General features: G+C 39.6%; 1 protein-coding gene across 12 annotated transcripts in view; it reads left to right on the top strand.

Annotated features, from left to right (window-relative positions):
* Positions 1–27,547, top strand: part of LOC145949035 (uncharacterized) — a 140,606-nt gene that overhangs the window by 87,577 nt on the left and 25,482 nt on the right. For 6 of the 12 annotated variants that reach the window (XM_083058721.1, XM_083058713.1, XM_083058715.1 and 3 more), the window contains exons 2-10: positions 3,252–3,331; positions 4,919–4,954; positions 6,364–6,399; positions 11,191–11,264; positions 12,854–12,938; positions 13,869–13,922; positions 19,180–19,359; positions 20,977–21,082; positions 24,343–24,431. In XM_083058721.1, the coding sequence (XP_082914847.1) occupies positions 3,252–3,331; positions 4,919–4,954; positions 6,364–6,399; positions 11,191–11,264; positions 12,854–12,938; positions 13,869–13,922; positions 19,180–19,359; positions 20,977–21,082; positions 24,343–24,431 (740 nt within the window). The remainder of the gene's footprint in view (positions 1–3,251; positions 3,332–4,918; positions 4,955–6,363; positions 6,400–11,190; positions 11,265–12,853; positions 12,939–13,868; positions 13,923–19,179; positions 19,360–20,976; positions 21,083–24,342; positions 24,432–27,547) is intronic. The other 6 variants (XM_083058723.1, XM_083058720.1, XM_083058716.1 and 3 more) reach the window with 6 other exon arrangements.

Raw genomic sequence — 27,547 nt, 5'->3', positions numbered from 1 at the left:
GCCGTCGTAATCCTCCGAAAGGACCGTGTGCTTCTCGACGTGCGGCCGGATTATTCCATCTGCCTTCTCTGACTTTTTGTTCGGAGATAGAGATACAAAACCGGTGTGTTCTCTCGAGAGAGACGCGGAGACATACGCGTTTTCGCCAGCTGCCGCGAAGAAATGCTCGCGATCGGCACGTACGTCGTTATTTCTACACACGTCGTGGATTACGGTTGGGGTGTAACCGTCAGGGTGGATTATCCGGAATTGCTGCGGTTCTCGGTACGGGTGATCGTACTGACAGTTTCGTGTCTATTAAATGGAGTGTGCTCGAGTGCCTCCCCCTCTCTCGAGAGAGTCGAATTCCGGCAAATTTTTGCGGCCAAATGTGCAATCAACCCTAATCGTACTTCATTAATTTAATAATGGACAGAGATAAATAAAACCTTATCAATCGTAATATCGCTCGACTCAATAATAATAAATCGGTGGTTATTCATTTATTCAGCAGTTCATTCATATTTATATCATCGCGAGAGAAAAGCGTCGCTTCTAGGCGAGATTTTTAAAATCTGTATAAAATATTGTATTATGATAAAGTTAAAATTACAAAATCCTTCCCGTTTTCACAATCTCTTGAAATTCAGCTTGAAATATTTTTATAACTCTCGTTAAAATGTTATTGAAATACGGTCCATTTTAAATGGAATAATGTGAACAAGATTTATCTGTTAATAAATTTGTCACGTGTATTACACATTTTTAAAATATAATTCATTACAATGGATTAGCATAGTTTTTCATTCATTTACGTTGATAATTCAATATTTTTATTAAATATCAGTATTATTAAAAGAGTTCGTAGAGGAAAACCCTGTATAAATAAAATGTAAGTGGCTACCTAAATAAAAGCAATTAGAATTGTATTTGTTTACAAATTTACCGATATTTTCGATGAAAAAACTTTCCCTTTTTCGCACACTTTTTTTTTCCTCGCGTAGTTTCGCACGTTATTGCTCCAAGCTCTCCAATTGTAAAAAACCTGGCAAAAGTTAGCATCCACCGCGGGTACTTCGCACCCGCGGGCGGCTACAGTTTCGCGGCTTCCCTCTCCGGAGGATATGACGTCATCCCCTACGCGTTGCTCGCCGGCGGCGATAAATGGAAAATAAAAGGAGAATCGCTCTCGTCGCGCCCTTGTCCAAGCGGCCAGCAGCCCCGGGAATAAATCACGATCGAATTGTTCTTTGAGATAGTGGGGATGAGGGAGATGAAAGAGGGATCCCCCGACCGTGAATGTCACGTAGGTTCTTGCCGGAAATTAGAATAACGCAAGAGAGAGACGAGCTGCAGCAGCATTTTGCCTCGGGCGAACTGTTCGTATCATCGTGGAAATGCATATCCAACTGCATCCATTTGTTATGACTCGTAACATTTTTCAACTCGATCACTGAAAAAATATTAAGTTTTTTTCGTCAGAAGTATAAAGTACTTTTAATGAATTGTGGAATATCAGCAAGAGAAAAATAACGTTTAGAAAGTATACAAAACGTGCGGTAAAATTTTTTAAAAATATTTCGCTCGTTTTATTTAAAAATGCGCGTATTTTTGTTTTGCAAAGTTTCGAATAATTTGCTATAAAAATTAGTTCTACTTTTTTTTTAATCTGCAAATACTAGTTTTACAGTAGTTGCCAGTTTAACTTGTAAAAATTTTTCGTTAATCAAAAGTGTTTCATATCTTTTCGAACAGCTACAATTTTTTTATAAAACGATATTATTCAAACATGATGGATCGCGAGCATTGAAACAGGAGAATGTTACACCATACACGTATTTTCATTCGCTCTCGTCGAAACGGGGTGAGCACGTACGGATTTTCGTTTTTCCAAGTAATGTGGCCTGAAAAGAGGAGTATATATACGTACACACGTATATACGCGATGTACCACTGTCGAAGCCACGTCAAATAAAACGAAAAAAACATCAATGTCAAATAAAAAATTTAGTCGCCGTTATACGTGCATGCCGTGAAGCTGGCCGACCGGATTTTCGCTCGCACGCTACACATTGGTTCCCCTCGATTTCGAGAAATACCACTGACGGACGAGAACGACGACGTAATTTCATTTCGCGTCAAATCTATCGGTCCTTTCGCCCATTCACTTCGACCCGCCGGCGTTCGCTCACTACGGGGTGGTCCATCGTTACCGGATGCCCTTTCATCATCACGCAACCGCGGGAATGAAGTTAAGATAATGATAGATTTGCGCTCGAACGTCGAGTTATGTACGCCGATTACGAAACCACTTAACGGTGAAAATTAAAACGCTTTTTGCTTTAGAGCAGCGTAAGATCGAGAATGTCACCGCAAGATAGATCAAAAGTAAATAAATAGACGAGAGACCAGATAGATGAAATGTGCAGATTAGAAATTAGAGAGAAAGAGAGAGAGAGAGAATTATGAGCTTTTTACGTGACTACATGATTGTATAGTAATATTTTCTCTCAAAAATTCAATTTCGAAGCCATTTATAAATGTGTGGATAAATGTCGAATAGCATCGGAACACCCCGTATAACCACCTGACAAAGTTTATTCGTGGGCGCACAGTCCCGAAAACTCATTTCCACCCTGGTGCGGTAATGCTTCGTTAGCGTTTAACGCTCCAACTATACAGGGTGTCCGTTTCACGGTAGGGAAACTCTTTTATTCTCTCTAAGGGCGATAAAGGATAAAAAGTTTGTTTTTCAACCTGTTTATAATTTGTATTTCCTGTGCCGGAAACTGCAAATAGACATTCTCATTTCGCCGAAAAACGTCTTATTTTTATAGAGGCAAAAGGCTATTCCAATTAGACAGTTTTATACGATAAAGGGCTGATACTTTTATATCAAACCGAACATTAAAAATTGCATTTAATTGTATATTTAAAATATGTCAAATATGACGAATGATTAGTATAAAGCTTTAAATACCCCGATGGATTTTTCTTGTAACACTCTTCATTTGTATATGAAACGACTAACATAAAATAAATATCTCGCTTAGATCAAAGAACCGAACAACTTGTTTAAAGAGTTTTTAAAGTTTAGTTTTTTATAACAGCTGTAAAACAAGGAGGTGAAATACCTATTCATATATATTACATTTTTTTTGTTCGGCGACTAAAGCTATGCTCGTTTACCTGTCACTAAGAGAGAGTTTGGAGATATTTTAAGTATATGTATTTATATGTAACTTCATAATTTTGTTGTTCGTATTTTTCAGGTCCACCCGGTGAGCCAGGTCCACCCGGAAAGAGGGGCAAGAAAGGAAAGAAGGGCGATCCCGGGGAACCCGGTGCGCCGGTGAGTACCCCCTGGTGCCGATGCTTCGGTACATAACGCGGCATGTCGTATATATTATACATATATATACTATTCTATACATATATAGTGTCCCGCGATAGAGAGTAATGCACCGATATATCGCACGTGAAGTTGTGTGTGTGTGTGTGTGTGTGTGTGTATGCGCGTGCGAGTGTGTTTATTAGGGAGCGTAGCAGCTCCATGCATGAAGTGATATATATACATATAATTAACGGTACGCGTTATATATTCTGTCTTTCCCTCCCTCCTGTTCTCTTCGGAGACCAACGAGTACACGTGGTGGTGACTAACGTAACCATACGCGTTTTCGCGAGATTCGCGCACGCACAAGAGCATTGAAGACACATCCCGGGGTAGGAAGCGCCGGGTCTGAAATTTAAAGAACGAATGTTACGCGGTACATTAATCGTGTTTGATGTACGTCATAAATTTCATTCTCCCTCGGAAGAATTCCATGTTTCTTCCTGCCGAAAAAAGCAAAAGTTTGTTGGATGTTTTGCTTCTCTCTGCGGCTGTGTCTTCAATTCAATCGAAAGTTTCGGACGATGTGGCGTAATCGCGTTAGATCAAAGATAAAACTCGTATATTCAATTTGGAAAGTAACGTACTTATTTATTGTAAGTTTGGTATTTTCTTATTAGTTGTCTTCTATAAAAAAGAAATGTGGATGTCGGATGACTCGGCGATTAAAATATAAAGTAATGAATACATGTTGTATTATTTTATACAAGTAAAGAAAAATAAAAGAATTAATATTAATTCCACATTAAACACATTAACTTACACGTCACGGAATAAAAATTTAATTAGTAAAAAAATTATACGTTTATATAAAAGAAACCGTACATTTTTATCTTATTAAAAAATCCAAGGATAAAATATTTTTAAATTTGATCTATAATTTTCTAGTTTTATTACCTCTACCAAACTTTTCGACGTACCTATATGTAATAATTATTTAATTAAATTCCGAAAAAAATAAGATGTACATAAATATGGATGAGAGAGAGCCGAGAATTATATTAGCTGTCGAATTTAATGGTCAAAAATTTATATCCTACCTGTGATGAGCGGATTCTTCGCTGGATATACCAGCGTCGTGGGTGTTCCATCAGGATCGCGCGTGATCCGATTTCCCTCGCGATCGGCGATCGAACGAGCGCATCGTCGCGTAATCAAAGATCAGATCGGCGGAACAGCGGGTAGGTAGGGATGGAATCGGCACTCTCTCTCGTGTGCGTGCGCGCGCGCGCGTGCTTATACGCCCGTGGAATATCTAATTGGCCGGAATAATTATTGGCGACGGAGCGATACTCCATGTATGTGTGTGTATATGTATATATATGTGCGTGCGCGGGTCCGTATTTGCTGGGACCACCGGTATACATATATATATATACGACGTAACCGATAATATCGCAGGCACGATCGGCCGGCCCGCGGAATAATCGCTTTTGCATGCTCGCGAGAGAAATACCCCCTTCCCCCTTGAGTAATGCCCCTCCTCCCCCACATCCCCACCTCTCGTGTAAACGAGTTTTTAATTTTTTATACCCCTTCTTACAGGGTGTGGCCGGGACGCCGGGCAAGAACGGTTTTCCGGTATATTATTTTTTATTTTCTTTCCACATATATACTCCTCGCTTTTCTCTTTCTCTCTGTGTACATCTGTCTATCTGTCTGTCTGTTTGTTTGTCTTGTCCTCGTGCTTTCTTTTCTTTCTCTCCCTCTCTTTCTGTTCTCTTGCTCGCTGTCACCTTCTTGAAACATCACGACTCTCACCACACTGTGTATCGAACATAACAGCCATTAAGTGCTATTAATACGTATCATGCAGCCGCTGATGTGCGATTCTTGCTCGTTTGACCTGCTTCTTTATCCGCGAGCTGTCTCTTGACCTGGATCCTCTTCCGGCTCTCGATACAGCTGTCCAATTAGATGTTGAATTTTTTTTCTTTTGTACCGTATATCAGCATGATCTATACGCGCGATCGAAGATTCGAGAAATCAATCTCCGATATTTTCATTTCAATATACGATTCATCGCGCATCGCTTCGATGACTGAGGGTGCAACCTGTATATCGAGGAAATAGATTAATTGTATTCTCCGCTTCATTGCAAACATCCTCGTTTTAATTGCTGACAATCTTAAGTCGTCTATCAAAATGTTTCTGATTTACTTAAAAATACAAAGTTATCATATCGATGCAATTTTAATTGCCGAATAGAATCTCATATATTAGCGCGACCTATTTACAAAAATTAATATTTCGAGTAGTATTAAAGAAGGGAGTTTAAAAGGAAAAGTTTGTCTCGATACAGTTTTAATTATATCATGTAGCACAGAGAAATAAAATTTTTTGCAACTTATATTTGCAGGAAATTTATTCCTTATAATTTTGTATTCACGATTCGTAAATAATCTGATTAATTATTTAAAAAATGCTACCTCTTTTTATTTAGATTCATGTAATTAAAAATTTCACATTCAAATTAAAATTCATGTAATGAAAAATTGTACACAGCCAAATTTAAATTAGGTATGCAACGCGTGATATATAAATGATCATATAATATGACGTTGAAAGAAATTCGAAACAAATTGGTATAACGATGACAACGAGTCTCGTCATATAATCCGGGGATATGACCTGGCATCAAATATGAAATGGTTGCCCCATCAAGATCGAAGCTGTGCAAAATAAAAAATTCACATGTGCTGAATAAAGTTTCTATTAATGGCGTTTTCTCGCGACATTTTCGCGTCGCCGCAAAATAATGTATGTCGCTACATCGGGAGGAATCATGCACTTTAATCGTGCCTGGAAGCATAACGACTCATCACGATTCTGGTTTGTCGCGCTCGCCCATGTTTATTACATGTTACATACACAAGGAATGAGATTTTCAAGGGCGCGCTCAGCCCGCACGCAATTTTTCACTTTTCTTCGTTCGTCATTTACGGACGCGTGAAAGCGACGACTGGCACTGACCGGCGATGTTCTTTCAGGGACCCATCGGCTTGGACGGACCCAAAGGTGATCCGGTAAGTTCACCGTATAATTTACATTTTAATTTCGTCGCGGGGTTGCAAGCGTGCGAAATTCATTGTGTCGTCAAAGCGCGAAAGAGGATTTTTATTCGCGACATGTTAATATTTTAAATATAGCATTATTTTTGATAGAACAAGGGTTACGAACGTGCCAGGATTTAATCATAATGTACCTCGTATACGGTGAAAAACCTGTTTTACTCCGTAAAACATTATGCTTACACAAGGTGTCATCATAATAAATTTAATAATGTCCTTTTCTCTTATTGTAACACAGGAATGTCGAGGCGCTACGTTGATTCGTGAAATTTTTATGCATTTTTATGCGTATTTAATGAAATGACGCGCGGGTAAAAACAAAAGCTAAAAATTAAAAAACAGGTCATCAGTTCGCGATAAATAGTAGATATCATATCTTTTTAATTTTTCTGTTTCACTGGAACTGTCGATATTCGTATGTTTTTTTTGACACAGCTACTAAATTAAACGTGTTATCTCAATTTTTGCCCTAATTGCATAAATGTGAAAGGAGGTCGCGTAAGATATTTCGGAAATATCTGCCTATCACATAGTCTCACAGATATGACATCGGGAATTTATTTAAAACGTGTCTTTATGCGGCTTCAGATTTAATTAAACGAGTATGTATTTCTAAAGTACAGTCACGTGTCACGCGCATAACGTGAGACTTTGAAAAAAAATGGTGATCAAGAGCGCAACGAAATCAAACGTTCGCGAAATGACAGATGTAAAGATAATGAAACAAGAGAGCGAGAATTTTGATATCGAGTTTCCGTCAGATACAGCTGTTTCCGAAAAGAGTGAAACTCTTTTTTCGCTCTACTTTGCATCATATTTCAGTCGAAATCAGAGTAAGATATTTAGCCGGTATTTCGAGATATCTCAATCTATGATTACATACCTTCGATATGAGAACCGGAACACGTTCATGTGTTTGTTAATTGACTCGTTCTGCTCTAGCACTTTTTCTCTCGTCCCCTTTGTTCGCTCACTGCTTCTGACATATGTTCAACGAATTAGCCATAAAAATGCAGGATGATCAATCATATGAGCGATACACTCGGGTACCCCTGAGTTCGCTATCAAACTCGGTTTTTTATGTGCACAGCTCAAATGCGAATGAAAACGTATCGAAGTTTAAAATCAAATGAAATATTACGAGGATTCGCGATGCAGATGTTTCCATTGACATTTATATCAGATGCTTTCAAAAAAAAAAAAAACAGCTAATCAAGAATTATTATTATTTTATTCCTTTGTCAGTAATAAATTGATTAAACATAGTGTTTTTCATAATAATCGCAGTGTATTGATAAAAAATCTAGAACACATTAAACTTGCAATATTGACTTGCGGTCTTGCAGACAAGCGTCGACACTTTTGTAACTATAAAAAAGTTTTTTAATTTAAGAAAGTATTGGAAAAAAAATTGTAACTGTACGTACATAGAGCTAATCTCACAACTATGAATATATTTACGAAGCAAATAAAGTTATATACGTTATAAAACAGACGTATATAAAAGTTATACTATCGCAATCAATTAAATTAATAAATTATGACCAATCGAGTTATTCATTTTTTTCGACAAGCGACAGATTAACTTTCACAAAAGTAAAAGTTTTATCGGAAAAAAATTTACTGTACAAATTTTCCTTTTAATTGGCGAACAACAATCGATAGTTGTAGACATATCACGATTTATTAAGAGACGATTCTGTACGTACTCTTGATCGCGGTTAGAGTAGCGAATAGGATCGGAAGATGAATCGGATTTTAAATTGAAGATTTGCTCGCTCACTTGCGCCCACTTACTCTATTAATTCTGCCGTTCGCCGGAAAGCGGTTATTCTCGTCTGGGCTCGATCGCTATATTTTCTACGGGATACGATCTTTTAACTCCAGTCCGATTCATCGTTGGAAACTATTTATCAACTGGCCTGCTATTATGTACTACCTTATTCTCGCGCTGAACGGGCTGCCGTGGAGTCGTAAATCGTATAGGAGACGACATACAAAGTCGCCCCCTCGTCGTCGTCGTCGTCGTCATCGTCATCTCGTTTTGCTTATCATCCATAAATGTATAACAGTCATACATAGGTAATGACGGGATGTCTCCTCGAATGCGTGTACGAGCAGGATGCGAATATCGGAGCCGACGCGAATTGACTCTTCCGCATTCCTTATTCCGCCGTCTTATCATTCTTATTATTATTGGTTCAATCATTGAACATGCAAGCCGCGAACGCGAAACGTTATTGCTCTCTCGAACTTGTCTGCAGGGTGATAAATCTTTATACGCGAATATATGAGAAAACTATCGTCGTATTGGATCCAATTGTCGGGATCCAAATTCTGTGCTTATGATCCCTTATTCTGACATATATGCAAGATCATTGCGCGAGACTCATGATTACGCGACGAGATTCTCGTGTATGCGTGACTCTCGGTTATATACAAGGTCCTCGTGACACGCAAAGTCTTTTCGCATGACAGGCCCTTGCGTTGGTGACCCTTTGTGGCCGCCTAGTTTGCCTTATCGTCGAGCAACCTCTATATACACACAGACACACACATGTGTGTGTCGCGTATATATGGTTAATGCACAGGATGTCGCAGAATTTCTGCTATTTCCCTCTTAAGTACAGACACTATATAATTAATTAAAAAGGTTGACGACACGCTAATAGGTGCTTCTCAGATGCGAGCAACTAGATAATAAAGTATTATTTCTTACTTAGTCTCGCGAATGGGCTACATTGAATATAATTGTAATTTGAGGCACGTAGCTAACGAGACACTTTATGCTAAAAGGGGTAAAATGTTCTGCGCGAGAGAATGATAATGTCTAATAAAATTTTTATCAAAGAACAATCAACCTCGACTTCGATCGAAAGAATACACAGACGGAAGGAACGACGGTATTTTTAGGACACCTTGTGTACGTTCAGGTACTCGACGAATCAGGGAGAATATACATGAGGATGTGTTGCGTGGTAGGGTTGCGTTGACATGGCTGGTCTCGGTGGCGGTAAGGTACAAACGACAAAGTAAACAGATAGCGGGAGACCGTGCCCAAGAGAGGAATGGAACGAGAACGCGCCGGTGGAAAAGAGAGAACAGAGAAATAGAAGACAGAGAGGGAGTAGGAAGGAGCAATAAGTGCATTGCAAATATCGCGGGATATTTGTTCTGTCGATGGCCGGGAAAAGAAAAGAGATCCGAAATGCGCGCGATCGACTCCTTTCCCTCTCTTTCTCATATTCCTCTCTACGTCCGGCCAGCGTTTTCTTTAAACGAGTGTGGCAAACGAGTGTGTACACAGCCGGGGACCAATACAGGACCGCACACACAGGACGGGTATTTTCCCCGAGATTCGAATAACGAATCTTGACGTTTATATCGGATTTCGTGCAAATAGTCGAAGGCGCAGGTTACAGCAAGTAGCGCCGCAATTTGCCTCGGGATCGCCGAGTTTACTCTGCGTTACTTCGGCGGCGGGATTTCGCACAAACACGGGGGTTTACCTTCTTTGAAATTTACATTTACTGTACGCGCGTGTTCTCCATCTTCTCCCCTGTGCCCTGAGTCCTGACGAAATATTAAATCGCAATTTTAACCCTCGCTGAATCGCAGTAATCGAAAAGCCCTATAATTTTGCGAAATGGAGTTTTAACGCCGGTCTCTTCATCAAGATGTATTGTGAGGAGACTCCATATGCATGATAATATAGTTCTTGCGTATTGATACAGCGAGCAGAAATAAATCTAAATAAACCGGCTTTAGAGTAGAATAGAAATGAATCGGCTTTTTTACGACGCTGGGATTTCTCTCTCTCGCACATATCTCATACAATATCTGCGAACTAAATCTAATTGTGAGCCTAGTGCAGTACTTTGTATTATTCTAAGAGGAATATATACGACACACGATTTAAACTCAATGTTTTTGTAATTATCCTCTTCTAATTTTGATCTAATTCTTATCTAATTAAATCTGACAATTTTATTTGTACTTTGTTACGAATATTACAAAGTGACGAAAGATTGTTTTTTTTTTTTTTTTTTTTTTTATGTATTTGCATCAAACATTTTTATCTCTGTCGAATTTACATTGATAATCTCAACAATGTAATAAAAATTTTATACGAAATTAAAGAGCTAGTTGAGGATTAATTATGTATATGTATTATTATTAAAAAGAATAATCGATGAAAGAAACGTGTGAAAACTCACACATGCACGTCAGACGCTTTTCCGTAGATGAATATAAAGGAAAATTTTAATAAGGAAAATTATTCGGAAAATCTCATTTACTTTAATAGTAGAATCTGTAGAATCTTCCGTTACAGACATTCTACGCTACGCTATCTCTGAAACGGAACAATTGCAGCAAAATTCTTGATTAAAACTGAAAGTGTCTGTAATTCCATACACAAAAAGATAAAGCAAAACAAAAGGAAATCTCAGCATACCGTTACAACATTTAATTGACCGAAATAAGATGGTGACATTTTCTCAAAATAATTGCTGCAAGAGGAAAGACAAATTTTTCAAAAATTCCCAGAGAGAGAGAGAGAGTATAAATCTCCCGGTATCTTTTTTTCCGTGAAAAAATGTATATTTATTTCGACATTAAAGTCGAGAGATATTTGATCGCGATATATACATGGTTACATAAAGGATGTTCATGCTGAAAGCATGTTCAGTCTGTTTATCGCGTTGTTACTCCATGTAATACATACAGTGTCTCTTTTGTTCGTAGGGTCGACCCGGTGACAAAGGGCAGAAAGGCGAGCTGGGCAGCCCCGGATTCGACGTCTTGTCCGCAGTGAAGGTATCTAAGCTACGCTATCTGACAGGAGTAAAGCAATATATCCGTCAGCGCAATCGTAACGTGAAAATGCGTGCCGCGCTTTCTCTCTCTCTCTCATTTCTCGCCCTACATCGCCCTTCAGAGAGCAATCTCGTAAAACGCCGTGTGTATGTACTACAGGCATGTGTACGACGAAGGCGAGAAGAATACGGGATAAATTATGAAGGAGAAAGAGAGAGAAGGAGCGGTGCGATATTTTCATCGCGCGTAAAGCTACAAATCCCGTTTTATGTAATAAAAGTGCACTCGAACGGAAACGTTATTAACGCCTTCTCGATCGCGTCGTCAAAGGACCGACGATTAATCGAATAAATTACGCGGATTTCGCGATTTCAGCCCGAAGAATTTCAAATATCGGAAACGAAGAAATTAATGTAACGACACGGGGGTCGCTCCCTTCAAAGCGATCCGACGACTAAACGAGTACTCTTTATACGAGTCTTTTGGGAAATCTTATAACCGAAGCTCCCCAGATGGCTTTTGATTCGCCTCTCACGTTTATTCGCAATAATTAAATCTCAGCTTTGCCCGCGCGAAGACAAAATTTGTAAAATTATCGAATTATCGGAAGATGATTCCGCGCCAGCAATTTCGCGCGTAGAGAGACCCAGTTTGATTTTAATAGGTGTTTTCTTTTCGAGATCGAGAGGACGAAGCTTCATCCCGCTCGAGCGCACTTGCGCGCGTCGTCGTCGATTCGCGCGCGATTTCTTTCCCGCAATCGGGACGACGAGAGAGCACTTGCTCTTGTCACCTTGTCGGTCGTCGGTTCGAGAACCTGGTTAGCCAGCTTCGTCCTGGAAATCGACGAGCGACGTCGGCGATTCCATTGAGAGGCGCCGACGCGTGTACGGCGCGTCCGCCCGTGCACATGCATATGCATATACGCTCGGTGTCCAGGAGCGAAACCACCGGAGAGGTTCTCGATCCGGCGCAACAAGCGCACGCAGTATATCGATCGGTGCGTTTGCCGCGCGCCGACGAGCATGTTATGCGCGGAATCCGTGTGCGAAGTTTAGAGACAATCGACGAGCGAAAATTCTAATTTATTAAATATAGTGGCATATTTGAAAATTTTTCTAATAAAAAAATTATCAACAAATTATTATTCATATTTTCCTACATTTTATCAGGAAAAAATAGACTTTGAATCAAAGCGTCAACGATAATCGAAATAATAATTATTTTTTTAATTTTCTGAATATACGATCAGCTGTTTTGACTTTTCGACATTTGTCCGCTGTTCGAATGAACAACGCGGGACGAACGAGCGATCGTTCAAATCGCATCTGTCAAACGCAGACGGCGAGATCGCATTAGCCGATTCGGCGAGCGCGAGAAAAAAAAAGACACGTCCATCTCCGACGTCGCGTCTCTTTCGCGCACGGATTCCGCCCGTCGAAAAGAAAAAAAAAAAGAAAAAAAAACGGAATCTGTTCCGCGTTTGCCCGTCGACGCATCGACCGCCGGCCAACAAAACGCAGCCAACGCAGACATCGTAGTAGTATACGAGAGAGTAAATAAATAAACTTTGCCTTTTTCGCCTACGGGTCAATGCACAGGGATTGGGGTTAAAGAGGTCGGTGACGACGCTCCGCGGCGGGACGCTCGGCTACGCGGAAATCGTCGCCCTCAAGGTAAACCGGCCTTTTCCTCCTCGGAAGGCGCGACACGCTTCTCGGTGTCGCGATCCGGACGGACGTTTTCCACTTTCCTTCATCCCGATCGCTCCCCCATCCCCCAAGCCCGCTGTTTTTTTCCCCGTCTCGTCTCATCATCATCGTCACAGTATTTTGTCGTCGTTGCTTCTTCTCTTCTTCTTCTTTTCACCCATCCCCCGGCTATCCACCCCCTATCTCTCCCTTTGTTATACCATCTCTGTCTGTCAGTTTTGTGCTCCGCGTGCAGAAAATCCGCGCGTCGTCGCATACATCCCGGATGCGCGACAGGTCGGATCTCATCGTCCCAATCGTTCTCTAGCTAGTCGTTGCCTCGTGCGGTGCTTTCGGTGTAGCGTTCTCTCGTTGGTTTATACAAGATAAAGCGCGCCGTCGATACTCGATCGTCGAATCCGGGACTCCTTTCTTTGTTAGCTCTCTGATCGTTGATTTCTCGATTCTGATTTAATTACGGTCTCAGATTGCCTTGAGACGTATACATTGTGTAGGGTAAGTAAGAAGAAGCTCACGTATAATCGAGACTGTATCGACAAATATTTGCGTTATTGCACGACCGAGAAATAAAGGAGTCGCTTGTGAACGATCGATGTTATCGGCGACGCGCTTTCTCACTTTGGTTTTTGGTTGGTAATGGTGTTTACTTTAAGTTACAGTATTTAGGTATATCTCTGGGCATGCCTTGGATTCGGAAGAGCAGTGAAATACGAGAACCCGTCCCCTTCCGTCTACTCTCGCCCCTTAAAAAAAAGAAAAAGAAAAAGAGTCCTCATAGAGACCCTCGACACGCTTCCCGCCCGAATAAGATCACACACCTCTCCCCTTAGACCTCCCCCTGTTTTTGTCTTGTAGCGATTTGGTTTTTTACCCGTAGTGTTGACCTACTTTTAGGATCTCCAGGAGAAAGGGGTTAATATCTCAGCGCAGAACATCATACCACTGAAAGTAAGTGCGCCTGCTCTTCTGGAGCTCCCTATTCCTTTGCCCTTTATCGTCGATTCCCCGAAGATTGGTGCTCGGTTTGAATTATGCAGCAGTTAAGCGATAAGCTTTTAAAGCATAAATCTAGTCCTTTATACATCAATCTATTTATTTAAAAGAGTATATATCAATATCTTAGTATTCAATAATTTGTAAGAGTTTAATGAAGACATTTATTATTTTTTCAAGATACAAAATTCGATTTCTTGAATTATCTTGAACAATATTTAAACCATTAGAAAAATCACAAGAAAAATTAACTCAAATATATTTTTATAATACTTGTCTTTTATTTATCGACATTTACGAGGAGAAACTCTCTTGCACATTCTACAACATCCTAAACTTACGCGTGAAAGTAGAAAATGCACCGCTGAAACGAGCTGTCGCGCTCGCAAAGAAATCGCAAAAGTTTCTACACCTCGGGAGAATCCCCGGGGTGATTTAATTCCCCCTTTCTCCGAGATTGCGAACTTAGTTCTCGGCCGCCACCGCGACAACTGCGGGGGGTCGGGAACCGTTTATTTATCGGTCGGGTAATCGAGCCGAGAGAGAAAGAGAGACCGCGTCGTCCGTGTACTTCTAACCACGGAATTTTCGCTATACGTATTTTGTGCGAGAGCCTGTCAACACACGAGCACCCCGAACCGAGCACTCTTCGTTCGTTGGAAGAAACGAATGAGGCGCAAGCGCGGCGGAAGGAAGCTGTTGTAACGCTATTGAAAAACTCGAAAAAATACACGACTATCGTGTCGGAGATCCGCCGTGCTCGCGCGAGATATCGACATCCGCGAGATTCTCCAGACCCCTTGCAACACCACTCTTTTACTTTACGGTTCGATACCTCCGTTCTTTTGCCATCTTCCTCTCACTTTTTTTTCTTTCTCTCTGTTTTTTTCTCCTCTCTATCTTTCTCTCTTTATTGGGGTCGTGTACGAGTTATCGCGCATCTCGTATACCATCTCGGGCAATCGATCGTAATGCGAAAGAAGAGACCGACTTGAAAAGCCACGGGAGAAAAATTCGCGCGTTGCCGGTCTCGCGATATCCACTTCTCGGGCGAATGTAAATTTTCTCGCGAAAGGTAAACACAGCCTCTCTTGGCTCGGCTGCTGCTGCTACTTGTCGGTGTCGAAATTCATATTTCTCGAAAGATTCGGAGACGCAACGGTGTAGTTGGAAGTGCCAGTAGCACGATATCCTATATTGTTTTCAGAGAATAAGATGGAATCGGTTCCCTCTCGCGCGTCGTTTCGTACATACATCCGTTCTGCGTTTTAGCTAGGTGTGCGGCAGCTTCCACTTTAATTTCACAGAGTATCGTCTTGTCACTCGAAAGACATGATTTTATTAAATGTTGAACGCTGAACATTTTTAAAATTACACGTTTCACGATATTGAAATGTTTAAAATGCACTGGAGAAACTTGCGACTTAGATCTTGATGCGAAAGGAAAATATAGAATATTAAACTTCGCTATAAAAAATACATTTTTTGAATTTACATTTTTTTTAAATTTTATATTCATGTCATATTTTCGTAGCAGCGTATTTAAAAATTTGCTCGGGATACTTGCGACGATAGAATCATCTATTTTTAGATTCACGGAATAAAATGAAAAATATAGTGAGACAATGATGAATATTTAGGCTTGAAACTTAATGCTCACATCAAACGATGTAATGTTAGAAATGTTTAAGATACTTTTTCGAATAAATCTTCCGGGGGCATTTGAATTTTGCATTCAACGCAGAGATACACGCGGAGCGTGTCAATATTTAAAAAAACGTACGTCACCGAGGAATACGAAATCCGCGAACGCCAGAAAGAGAATCTTTCCGCGAGAAAGGGAATCTTGCGCGGAAAGCGCAGATTACGTGGTCGCGTAGCCGCGAAAAAATCCCGGCGGGAACGCGAGAGAAATAATAAAAAATAAAGAAAGATTCGCGACGGGGGCCGTTGGGATGCACACGTAAGGCGCGAGTAAAAAATGCACGACCCCCTTGGTCCAGCATGCGAGATCGCACGCGCCTCTGCGCGCGTGCGTACGTGCGTGCGTTGCATGATACTTTGAAACATCTGCAGACTATCCTCTGTCTTTGTGGCATTATAGTGTGCGATGTGTGTAAAATAAAAAAAATATCCTCCCCCTGCACGTGGGGTTGTGCGCGGGCGATTTATGTGCGTTGTAGATGTTGTGTAGACTCGCCTGTGATCGTATCGCAATCGCATGATCGCACGATAATGGTGTATTGATGTAGCTGTCCGGAATGAATGAATAACTGCTGAGATCTCTCCGATGGGCGCTGGTCGAGCGAAAACATCCGAACATTCGATATATAATCGCGAGATAATTCGCGCGAGATAGTTTCTCGTGTCAGATATGTCAAGGAGACGCGGACCGAAAAAATGTTGCGTGTTATTACGAGAGAGAATGTTGGGAGCTGATTGTACCAAGAAATAAATATTAATATTTTTGAGAGAACTAAGATTAAAAAAAAATGTATAAAAAAAAGATTACTCTTTTTTTTTTAATGTAATCATGTACATTTTACGAGATTAGAAGCATCGATAGCGGCTTTTATGGGTACTAACGCAATATGTTTACATGAAAATATACGCGGGTACCTACCTATCTACCTACCACAGTGGCAACGATAATGCATAAGGGTGACGAAAGTAATGAGCGGTCATGAATTACGATAGCATGGCTCCGGAATACCGGAGGGTTGGCCATAATGAGCTGAATTTCCTTTCTCCATTCACATTGCAGCTAGAATTACGATCTAGGAGTCGATAATGAGACGCTAACCGCACTTAATTATCTTGTTAGAGAATGCTATTACATCCAAACATATTCGTATAAGAATAAGTGCGAAAAGTTTGTCACTTTTATGCGCTTTTTCTCTCTCCATTTCGTTTGCGCAAAATTTCGCACAAGTAAAACGACATGTTTCACGCCGATTTAATTAGCCATATTTAAATATCCATCAGGAATTGCTCATTAGTTATTATATCAGAAGAGCAAAAATGTTTTACTCTTTAAATAAATTTTTAAAAAAATACATTAATACATGGATCATCTACAATTTCACGTGTTTTACAAAATCCTTCAAATTCTTCAATAATATATAACACTGAAAAATTTAATCATTTTGAAACACGATAAAGTTTTCATATTTGTGCTTTCTCTTGCATGAATATTCATATTTGTTTAATTACTCTCGGTGCAATCAAGCCCCGATTGGTTTCGGCGTACGCGAGAGAGAAATTAAAAGGTATAGGCCTCGCCAAAGGTATATATATATATATATTTTTTTAATAGTGAAATATGCTGTCCTCCCACGCAAAATGTGCCCGCGACGATCGCGTACATCTCCGGATACGTGTCTCGACGGGCTATTTCGGTTGAGTTTTCATCCGAGAGGCACCTGCGCCCTCGGAATATGTATATACATGCGTGTGTATACGTCTGGCACATGCATGCCGCGTGTCGTAGACCTTCTCCATGCGTTGCTCGTACATTTCTGTCCGTCTATGGGTATGTATATGTGTCTCGCTGTACGCACCGAACGACGATTCATCGTTATTTGGCTCGGCCACCCAGCCGGGATGCGTCGCGATTACACGCAGCACGTGCGTGTAAATTAATGCACGAGTATGTATTATTCGAGTGTACGAATCGCGAACGACGCATGTTGTATTATCGTCTTTCGCGTTGCGTTTCTCGCGAGAGTGCACGTATAAACACGTGTCTTCCGCGGTCGTTCATATATATGTACGGGGTTGCTTACGCCACGCCGATGTCCCGCGGTCGTGACAGAAATTAATTGCTCGCGCGTATATCTCATCGCCGCCGGAAAATGTTATTTCAATGGCGGGGACCTTCGATGAACGCGCATTCATCTCCCCCGAATGCGTTTGATGAAGAGTCTAATTAATAGTTGACCAGGAGCATGCATTATAGTATTCTATTTTACGCGTATTGACAGCGATATATATTTCTCCGTTCCGTCGCATATCGTGCAATTCAAATACGATAATTGAAAACAATATTCTAATTTTAGTGGAATTTAAATATCTGATAGAAATTTTTTAAAAAATATTTGTAATTTTATCATCGAGATATTTAATTCGAAAATTGCATGAAACATTCTTGCACATTTTGTCGATTTTCCTCGAATTTTCTTTGACAAGGAATTTGCCATTTCATCGTTTCTTTTCAATGATAATAAAGCAAACATTAATTAAACGCGTTTAAAAAAAAAAATCCTTACATTTATAAAACAGCTGATTGGAGATAATTTAAAAACTTGGCTTTCTTACACGTTTTGGTACGTCGTAAAAATTATTTTATTCCGAAAATAAATGTCAAGAACTGCTGAAGAAAGATAAAATATTTCGAAATCACATTTGAACCTGCTTTATGTTGTAATTTTATCCTCGGATCCGACAATGGACACTATTCTGTAATAGCTCCTGGCCGCATCGGAGAGTTTTCTACATTACGTCGAAAACGAGCGCGTAAAAGTGTCCATAGACGAAAGAAACGATCCTAAAAGCTATCACGAAAGTATTTCTCTACGGTATCCCGTTACCTGGAGCATCATCTCTGGGCGTCTTCTCTTACGAGGGAGCTAATGAAAAATTCTCTCGCGCTACCGAAAACTCTTCATCCGTCTTATTACAACGTCGAAGCTTCTAGATCGTGGTAATAGGACGCCATTTAAAAAAAAAAAAAATGTATTCTCTCCAATCGGTAGATCGAGGAAACATCGCGAGGAAATCCGCGCGAAGCAACACCGTACTCTCACGCGTACGCCGAGATCTCTCATTTCCATGCACTGTTTTCTCGCGAGTTTTCCTTTTTCCTGCGTCCACCAGTCCACATACCTCTCTCTCTGACTCTCTAACTTTGTTTGTCTCCTTCTCTAGCTCTCTGAGTCTATCTATCTTTCGTTCTCTTTTGTACTTCTTTTTGCTGTTCCGCTGCCCTCACACGCTCACCCAAGAGACCGAACACCACGGCTCTTCTTCTTCTCTGTGTCTCCTTCTCTTTCTCTTTTTCTTTCTGTCTCTTTCTCTCTTTCTCTCTCTCTTTTCCCGTCGATCCCTCGTCAGTCCGTGGCACAAACCGACGAGTACCGAGAGACACTCTTGTGTCGAGGGCTCTCGCCGGAGAGAAAAGCCGTAACGACGTAACGCTCTTGGGACGTAACAGGGAGAGCCGGGTGAACCCGGGCCACCGGGACCACCTGGTCCATCAGGAGCCGAGGGTCTTCCCGGACATGAAGGCAGACAAGGGATTCCGGGCGAGGTCGGCGCGCCAGGAGAGAAGGGCCCGCCCGGGCCGATCGGGCCTGTCGGTCCGCCGGGCACGCTAGGACTTGCGGGTCCTAAGGTGAGTCTGAGAAATTAATTCGCGCGACCGATTACACACGCTGTATCCGATTACACATCCGGCTACACATCCTCGTCTCTCGAGGTATCCGGTGTCGCTCTTTGCACAGAGTCGAGAGCTTTTCTCGGCCAGGCGGTCTTCCTCTTCATGGTATGACAGGTGCAATATCGTGTAAAGGGTGAAATCGTAGTTTTTATCGATAATTAAAGAAAAATCTATTTAGAAAATTCTTTTAATTTTTTACAATATACGTATTAAATTTATAATACAATCTATGGAATATTTTTGAAAACTCTGCAGTAATACTTAAATTTTGAAAAATTCCATTAGATTTGCAAAAGTTTATAAATCTTTTTGCATTCTTCTTGCAATGATAATTTCGGAACGTACAAAAAAAAAGATAGAAATTATTAAGCCGAGTTGGGATTGCAGCATGAGAATTAGAAATAGTGGAAAAGTGATAAAATAAAAAATAGTGTTGTTTCTTGTTAAGATTAATTAAAAATATTTGTGGACATTAAAATTTTTTGCGTTAAAAAAAGAAATATAAACGTTTTAAAAATAGTATTTCCAGGTAAACACATACGTTGTAAACATGTTTGATAAAGATAAATAAATTTCATTTTCAAAAGTATGTTACATCATCGTTGCATATGAAGGATAAATTAAACCTATTACGAATCTGCTGATGGCTTATGCATCAATAAGCAGAATAATGCGAAATTTAAGCTTAACTTTATTTACTTTCGGAATTATAAAGCACATTTCACGTATGACCGCGGGCTTGTGTGTTTCGACGTATCAAACGTTCAATATTCGTATTCAAAATTCCACAGGGAGTGATTTAATATTACGGATATATCAACGCAACGGATAATCACGTTATCATGGAATTATGTAATGATTACGGTCGGCGCGCTTTCAAGTACGCGGTTCGAAACAAATCCGACTAATCTCGCAGGATTTCGGATTTTCCTCAAATTTCAACAGCGTTCGCGATTTCGTTTAATCACGCGATGAATCTTTCAATCAATGATACAAAAACAGAGGAAAAAGCGTGCATTGTTTTTCCCCTTAAACTGAATTTTTCGAATAAAAATTTTTTTTACCCCATACGAGTTATAGCTTATATATACACATATACGAATCTATTGTTGAAAAGGTTGTAGAGTTATTGTGCACCAGATATTGTGCACTTAATATTACGCCTTTCAAAAGGTTACGTAACCGATAATTATTAATGGAATACAACAGAGCGATTATAGAACAATAGAGTATTAATTACGTCCGGCGCAATGTTAATTTAATCTAACTACAATTAATTACTTTCAAAAGCATGTTCCTGCATATTAATTAGCGATGCTTGATACTGCCGCAATAAAGGATGCCATCAAACGCTATCCATTTAGGAAAGTGTTTTTTTTCTTTTTTTTTTTTTAATTAACTCATTTGCGTAGGACAAAATTATATTGAAGGAAAAGAATAATGAGACATATTTTATATTTTCAGAAAATAATTATCGCAATATATAAAGCGCATGAGAATGCAAGAGAAATTATGCGCTAATATACAATGCAATAAATGTACAAATCATCGAAAATTTATTTTATATAATAGGGTGACAGAGGTGATAAAGGCGATCGAGGCTTCACGACGACCTTGAAGGGTGAACAGTTCCCAAGTGGAGTATTCGAAGGCCCACCTGGTCCACCAGGACCGCCTGGTAAGCATACAAATGAGATAATCTGCATACATGATAAATGATTAAACATCACACGTCGATTGTATCCCCGTGCGGAATACGAAAGCAGCGCCAAATTTTTACGCGTAATCTTCCGCGCAAATGATTTGTTTCGCCGAAAATTTATTCGAGCGAAATATTATACGGCCCTTTAATATTTGATTAGAAAATAAAGGAAACAATATATGTTGCTTTTGCGTTATTATTTGAACTTTTTATTTTCTCTGCATTTGTAGTTTCGAAAAACGTGTAATATACATATTTTATCAAAACAGTACATATTTTATTTTCTCATTATCCGAGATGTTATTATATAATTTCGACGCGCAACACAGTCAAACTCATTGTAGGTTTTTGTTTTACAATTCTCTCGCGGATAGACGTTTAACGCGTGATTTGAAATACCAGCGAGAGATCATTAATATTGTGATCGGGACGAGAGAGGATTAAACCGATTGTACGCGGATCATTCGGATCGGAGCGCGATGGCATTCATCTGTGAATCGATTATCTCCGCGAGCGGGCGGCGTGACCTCGGGGTGAAGAAAATGCGGTAATGTTTGACGAGGAAATCTTGACTTGAATGATCGTGCAATTCCTCGAGGAGAGGATCGAGAAGCGCGATCGGTTGTTCGGTGGGCGTAGTGTGTTTCGTAGCCGTGTAATAATATATGCGGTCGTGAGCAAATCTTTCTTTACCATTCGCGAACGTCTTGCTTTTTTTTTCTCTCTGTCTCTGTCTACGCTACTCGTTCCGAAACGCACGGATCGGACGTTAACCCTTCGAAAGTTGAGCGTCCTCGAGAAGAATTGTCCAAAAAATGACTCTGCGCAACATCTACGTGGCATCTCGTGAAATATGTACATAGAGTCGCGGAAAATATCGCACTAAAAGTCGATTGTATATAAGAGAATATCAGAAAGATAAAATTATATACGCAGGTCGTTGATTAACTTGACAAATCGAGTTTTTTAAGAACTTAAAGGTATTATTCTTTAATTAAATTAAATTAACTTTAAATTTCATAAAACATTTTTCATATATCAGAAAACTGCAATCAGTGTTGAATTTCGATAAAATAAGTGTTAAGGAAAAGTCTGATCGCAGCTGAAAATCTGTAACCTGCAGAGGAAGGTTCTCTCTCAATTCTTAGACACACTTCGTGTATAAAAGATTCAATCTTGCTTAAAGTTACAAGACAAGAGACACCACGTGTGCACCATTTCTCGTGAATAGCACAAGAAGTAATAAATGCGCAGCCCTGAGGTACGGCATTCGGGAGTGGAAGCTGAAGAATACCTCGTCGCGAAAAAACGCGCGCGAGACTCTGACGACTTAAAAAATTCCGATCCTCCAATATCTCACGACTCGGTCGTTCGTCAACGTTCACCTCGCCCCCGCCGCCCTTCATCGTCTCGCAGCGGCGAGAAAATGATTTACGATCACGAACGTATTCAGAATCCGATCTCACTCGCTCGTAAACGACCGTTTATAGGGCGCCGTGTTGACCATGACGTCGGATATTGGCAAAAGCGTCGCGAATATTAGTTACTGCCTCGTGACATCATTGATCCGCGAGAGAAACTTATAATCGAGTGAGACCTGTCGAAGATTATCGAAAATAAATAAACACATTACGAAATTTTTTAAATAATTTAAAACAAGATTGTCTCTTGTCAAATATAATAATCGATTAAAAAAAATTAACATAATTTTTCTCCGAAAATAGATTTGTTGGAATCAAATGAGACGTTGAAATCGCCGGGAAATGTGAAAAATAATTAGATAATATTTTTAAGAGAAAGTAAAACTTTTAATTTAATTACGAATCAATTAAAAATGAAGAATTCAAAGGGAATTTAGTAAAAAGATCGCGAAGGTTTAATTCCTCTTTTTCCGTATACAGATTGAATTCTAGATGAGGGGCTTTACGTCGAGATTCGATTTTTCTCCATACAAGAAAATAATCTAGCATCGATAAAATAATTCTGTTCGATATCTCAGATAGAAGCCAAACGTAGCCCGAAGACAAACGTAGCGAATATTGCGAGTCCGCGCGATACATTCGACATTCAACGAAATTACGTGAACGCTAATCCGTCTTTATACCGTTGTGCGACGACAAGCAAGGAACTAAGAACGGTAACACCGTTTCCGAGCATTATATATGCGCACCTGATAGAATTAATTTACCCACATACATAAATCCGTCTCGCAATTTCACGGCACGGACTCTGCAACGCGGAAACGTTACTGTCGATATTGTACAATGTCGTATTTTAGAATCAGCGCGTTGTGTAGTACAGCGTATTTACTCTACTCGCTTATATATGCGATACTTAAATCTCGACTTGTGTGTGCGCGCGAAATTTTCTGCAATTGCAAAATTTGTAATTTTATATAAATAACGTAAAAGAAACAGTTTGTTGAAATATAGATTAAATACACAGAGTGATATTTCCTATTAATATATCATACATGTTTCTCTAAATTGAAATATGCATATATACCGTTATGAAGAAAGATACATATAGGTAAACATTTCTTTATCACATATAGAAGCTTCCATTGTGTCACAAAATTATATCAATATTATATAAATTAGTCATGACAAATGTCATTTATTATTAGCAAGCAAAAGGACGGAAATATTATGCAAATATAGAGAAATCTCCCTTTATTCTGATACAATATCGCGTTCTGATATGATTTTATTAACTGTCAGTTCTGTCCGTCAGTCAGAATCGAAAACGCGATAAATTATAATTTCATTGACAGAGATATTGACGATGATTGGTGACTCCCTGCAAGTGAATCCATACGAGACGCTTGACAAATTATAATTTTAATTTTTAGCCGTTCGGTCCTGATTGACTTATTACATTTAACATATATTTAAAGTTCGTAATAATTATGTTTACTCGCGTTCGATGCCGCACATTTACATTTTATCGCTTTAGCCAACCAACACGCAATTACTCTTCACAAAGTCTCTCTTTCGCATAATAATAATACTGTCGAAAATCACCGTGGCGTTGCGTTTTCTCGGTATCGACACGTCTAAATACACTTCCGTAAAGATCGATCACGCGATCCGTCAAACGCCACTTAACGCGCGGAATGACAGTCGAAGCGGATCTTCGAAAAAACACCATCGATCCCGGAAATTCCGCGCGCGGCTCGTTCGCGTGCAACGTTACATTCGTATGCATCACGGTTTCATCTTATGCACGGCACGCAGGGCCCCAGGGCGAGAAGGGAGAGTTGGGCCCGACGGGACCGCCCGGTCTGCTCGGAGAGAAGGGTGCTCGGGGAAAGCCAGGGAAGAGGGTAAGCTTCAGCGAGGTCCTCCGACCGCCGCCGACCGTCGACCATCTATCCATCCATTCATCCGACCAAGTCCCGTTATCCGTTGATTGAATCCAAACGTGCAGGAAGCAGAAAGAAATTAAAAAAAAGAAAAGATGATTCTCGTCCAATCTGTTCCTCGATATCCTGTATATCCCCTTGGCCCCCGTTATCCCGTTGCGTCCAGACTCCCGCATGCTGTGTGCATGCTTTGCACGATAGAAAAACGTATATATATGTATATATTTTATATATGTATATATATATATATATACATATCGGGCATTCTCACGTCTACACGGACGTTGATAACCGCATGTTTCTTGACTTGGATGTCACTATATGGATCTCTTATGAGCGAAGCATGATGTATCGTAGCTTTCTTCCGTGTGAAATATAGTCTGTTTTTATACCTTGTCACATGCCTTTCGAGTATATATATATATATATATATATATATATATATATATATATATATATGTGTGTGTATATATATACAAGAGTTTAAAGCCAGCGAAGTTCCCGAGTTTCCGACACGCAGCCCCTCTGATTTGATATTTCTGATTATGTCGTCCTTAATTTCACATTTTAATTGGAGGACACTTCTCGTGTCATTCAACGTTTATACATTTTGATTTTATTACATTTCGTTTATTTGCTTATATTTCAATATTTGATAATATTAATCATATAATGTATAATAAATTTAAAGAATTAATCGAGAATTAAAATTCTATTTTTGTGCTAAAGCGACGAGTATGAAAAAAGAGAGATTTTACTTTTCTACATTAATTATATTGACAAAAATAAACTTCGAATTAAAATTACGTTCAATTTTTCTGAAAATTTCAATCATCAATCTTTTATTTCTTTTTCTTTTATCGATTAAATAACTCTCTTTTCAACATTAATTATATTGACAAAAATGAACTTAAAATTTACGTTCGATTTTTCTGAAAATTTCAATCATCAATCTTTTATTTCCTTTTCTTTTATCGATTAAATAACTCTCTCCGCAGTTCCGAAGAATAATACCGTAATTCTCTTTTCTGCGTGAAAATGTTCTTTTTGTCTCTTTCCTTGGTTTCTTTTGCCTTCTTGGTTTCTTTTGCCCTACTTTCGAGCATCGCTGACGTTTCGCGTTTTCCCACGGAATATTAGATTTTGTAATCTCAAGATCTCTCTCTTTCTCTCTCTTTCTCTCTTTTTCTCTCTATATCGCGAAAACGAGTGACTTCGTCGTGCTGTGAAATGCTTCAGCCGCGCGCGTGCACGGCACTCCTCACGCAGTCACGCGAGCATGAGCACGTATATATCACGCCGTCACACTTGCATCGTCGAATAAGCTGCAGTTGAACAGCATCATCACCGGGACGGTTACGGGCCGAGAAAAGTTCCTTCGCCGTGAGGCGAATCTCACTTTTCCGAAATGTTTACACTCCTGTCAGCATATCAAAATAACGCAAACGCGGCAATAAGAAAGATGAATATTTATATCTTCCATTAAAATTTATAGAAGGAACAATTTGAATATCGTGCCATAACTCTAATTGTTCGATTGATCATTTATTTCTTATTACGATTATTTATTCGAATAATAAAAATAATGTCAACAAAAAATATGTATATGAATAACTTTTAAATATGATTACATGCGCGGCCATACATTTAAACTTTGTTGTAGAATCAAAATAAAATTGATAAATAAAATCAAATTCAGAAATATCGTGCATAGAATATCAAATCCAGAATTGATATATACTGCTTCGAAAATATTGGCTACAAAATATTTTATTACATAGACGTTATTTATATTTAAAAGCGCAGCTGTTACTTTTGTTGCCATTTAATTTGCGAAATTGTATATACTTTCTACACATTCGATATTTTTTCACGCTTTTATCGGAACTTTTCTCGCGCGCTCGTGTCCGTTCTCCGGAATTGCATACGTATACCTCGAGCGATTGTCGGGACTCGTTTTTCGTCCCATAAAATAAAAAAAAAGAAAGAAAATAAAGAGTAACAGCGAAGAGAGAATAATAAAAGAACGAAATAACAGGCAGGAAAACGGAAAGAAAAAGTAGATGGAAAAAAGAAACGTTGGTGGCAGCAAATAACACGTACGGATATTGTGGTATCCGAGGCTTCTCCTCGGTTCTCCTCTTACCCCTTAACTTTCTTTCGTTGTGTGTTATTTTTTTTACCCTTCGTCCAACACGCGCGAGACGTCGAGACGTCGATCGTCTCGACGCTCGCACGCAGCATCCACCGACAACTCCGGGTCGACAACTCGCGAACCGCAGGCTGTGTGAACCCTGGTTGGCAAACGAGCAAGCAGAGGGTGGTGGGCTTAAGCGCTCTCTCCTTCCGGCCGAATTACACACGCCTACGCGTCTAACATCCGTAAACTACTGCTTGGCGTGCGACTATACTACTCTTTCGAGTCCACCGTAAGTATACACGTAGTTCTGCCGAGCGATCGTAACTCTCTATGCGACTAACTGCAAACGGCGACCATACGAGCGCATCCTAACAGACGTGTTCGTTCGCGTGGATCACGTTACGGCATTAGTTAACTCGATGACACGTTGAACTAAAAGATACACGTCGATTAAGCTTTCAAAAATTTATACAGCTTTAATTATGTATATACGTGGACTATGTGCGAAATACTTTATTATAGTTGGCTTGTTAATTGACTTCATATTGAGGATACACGGTAATTTCCTACATGCTCGTGGTTGGACCGTAAATTAATGAGACATGTCGGCCTGATTTTGCTGGTTACCAGCGACCACCGTGGCATTTAACGTGTTTGAAACTATTGACTGCAACATGATTTTGAATATAATTTTATCGATGAAATTATTACAAGAGACACATTAATTTCTTAAGATTAATATTTTCATGATTTATGATTGTTTTAACATAGTTTTATTGGTTTAAAAAAATATTATTAATAGAAATGAAATAGTTTGGCTTAACAAAAAATATTATATAATTTTACGACTGCTTCTGCTTTTTATGGTAATTATCATTTTTTATCGTATATTTTTCAGTATTTTACATTTTTTAATACTTCAGAATATATGAAATGA

This window comes from Prenolepis imparis, unplaced genomic scaffold (assembly GCF_030444845.1).
Source record: "Prenolepis imparis isolate NDT839.2.m4 unplaced genomic scaffold, iyPreImpa1.0 SCAF_2, whole genome shotgun sequence".
Lineage (NCBI taxonomy): Eukaryota > Metazoa > Arthropoda > Insecta > Hymenoptera > Formicidae > Prenolepis > Prenolepis imparis.
Note: the sequence above shows the minus strand (reverse complement) of the source record. Positions and strands in the feature narration are given on the sequence as shown.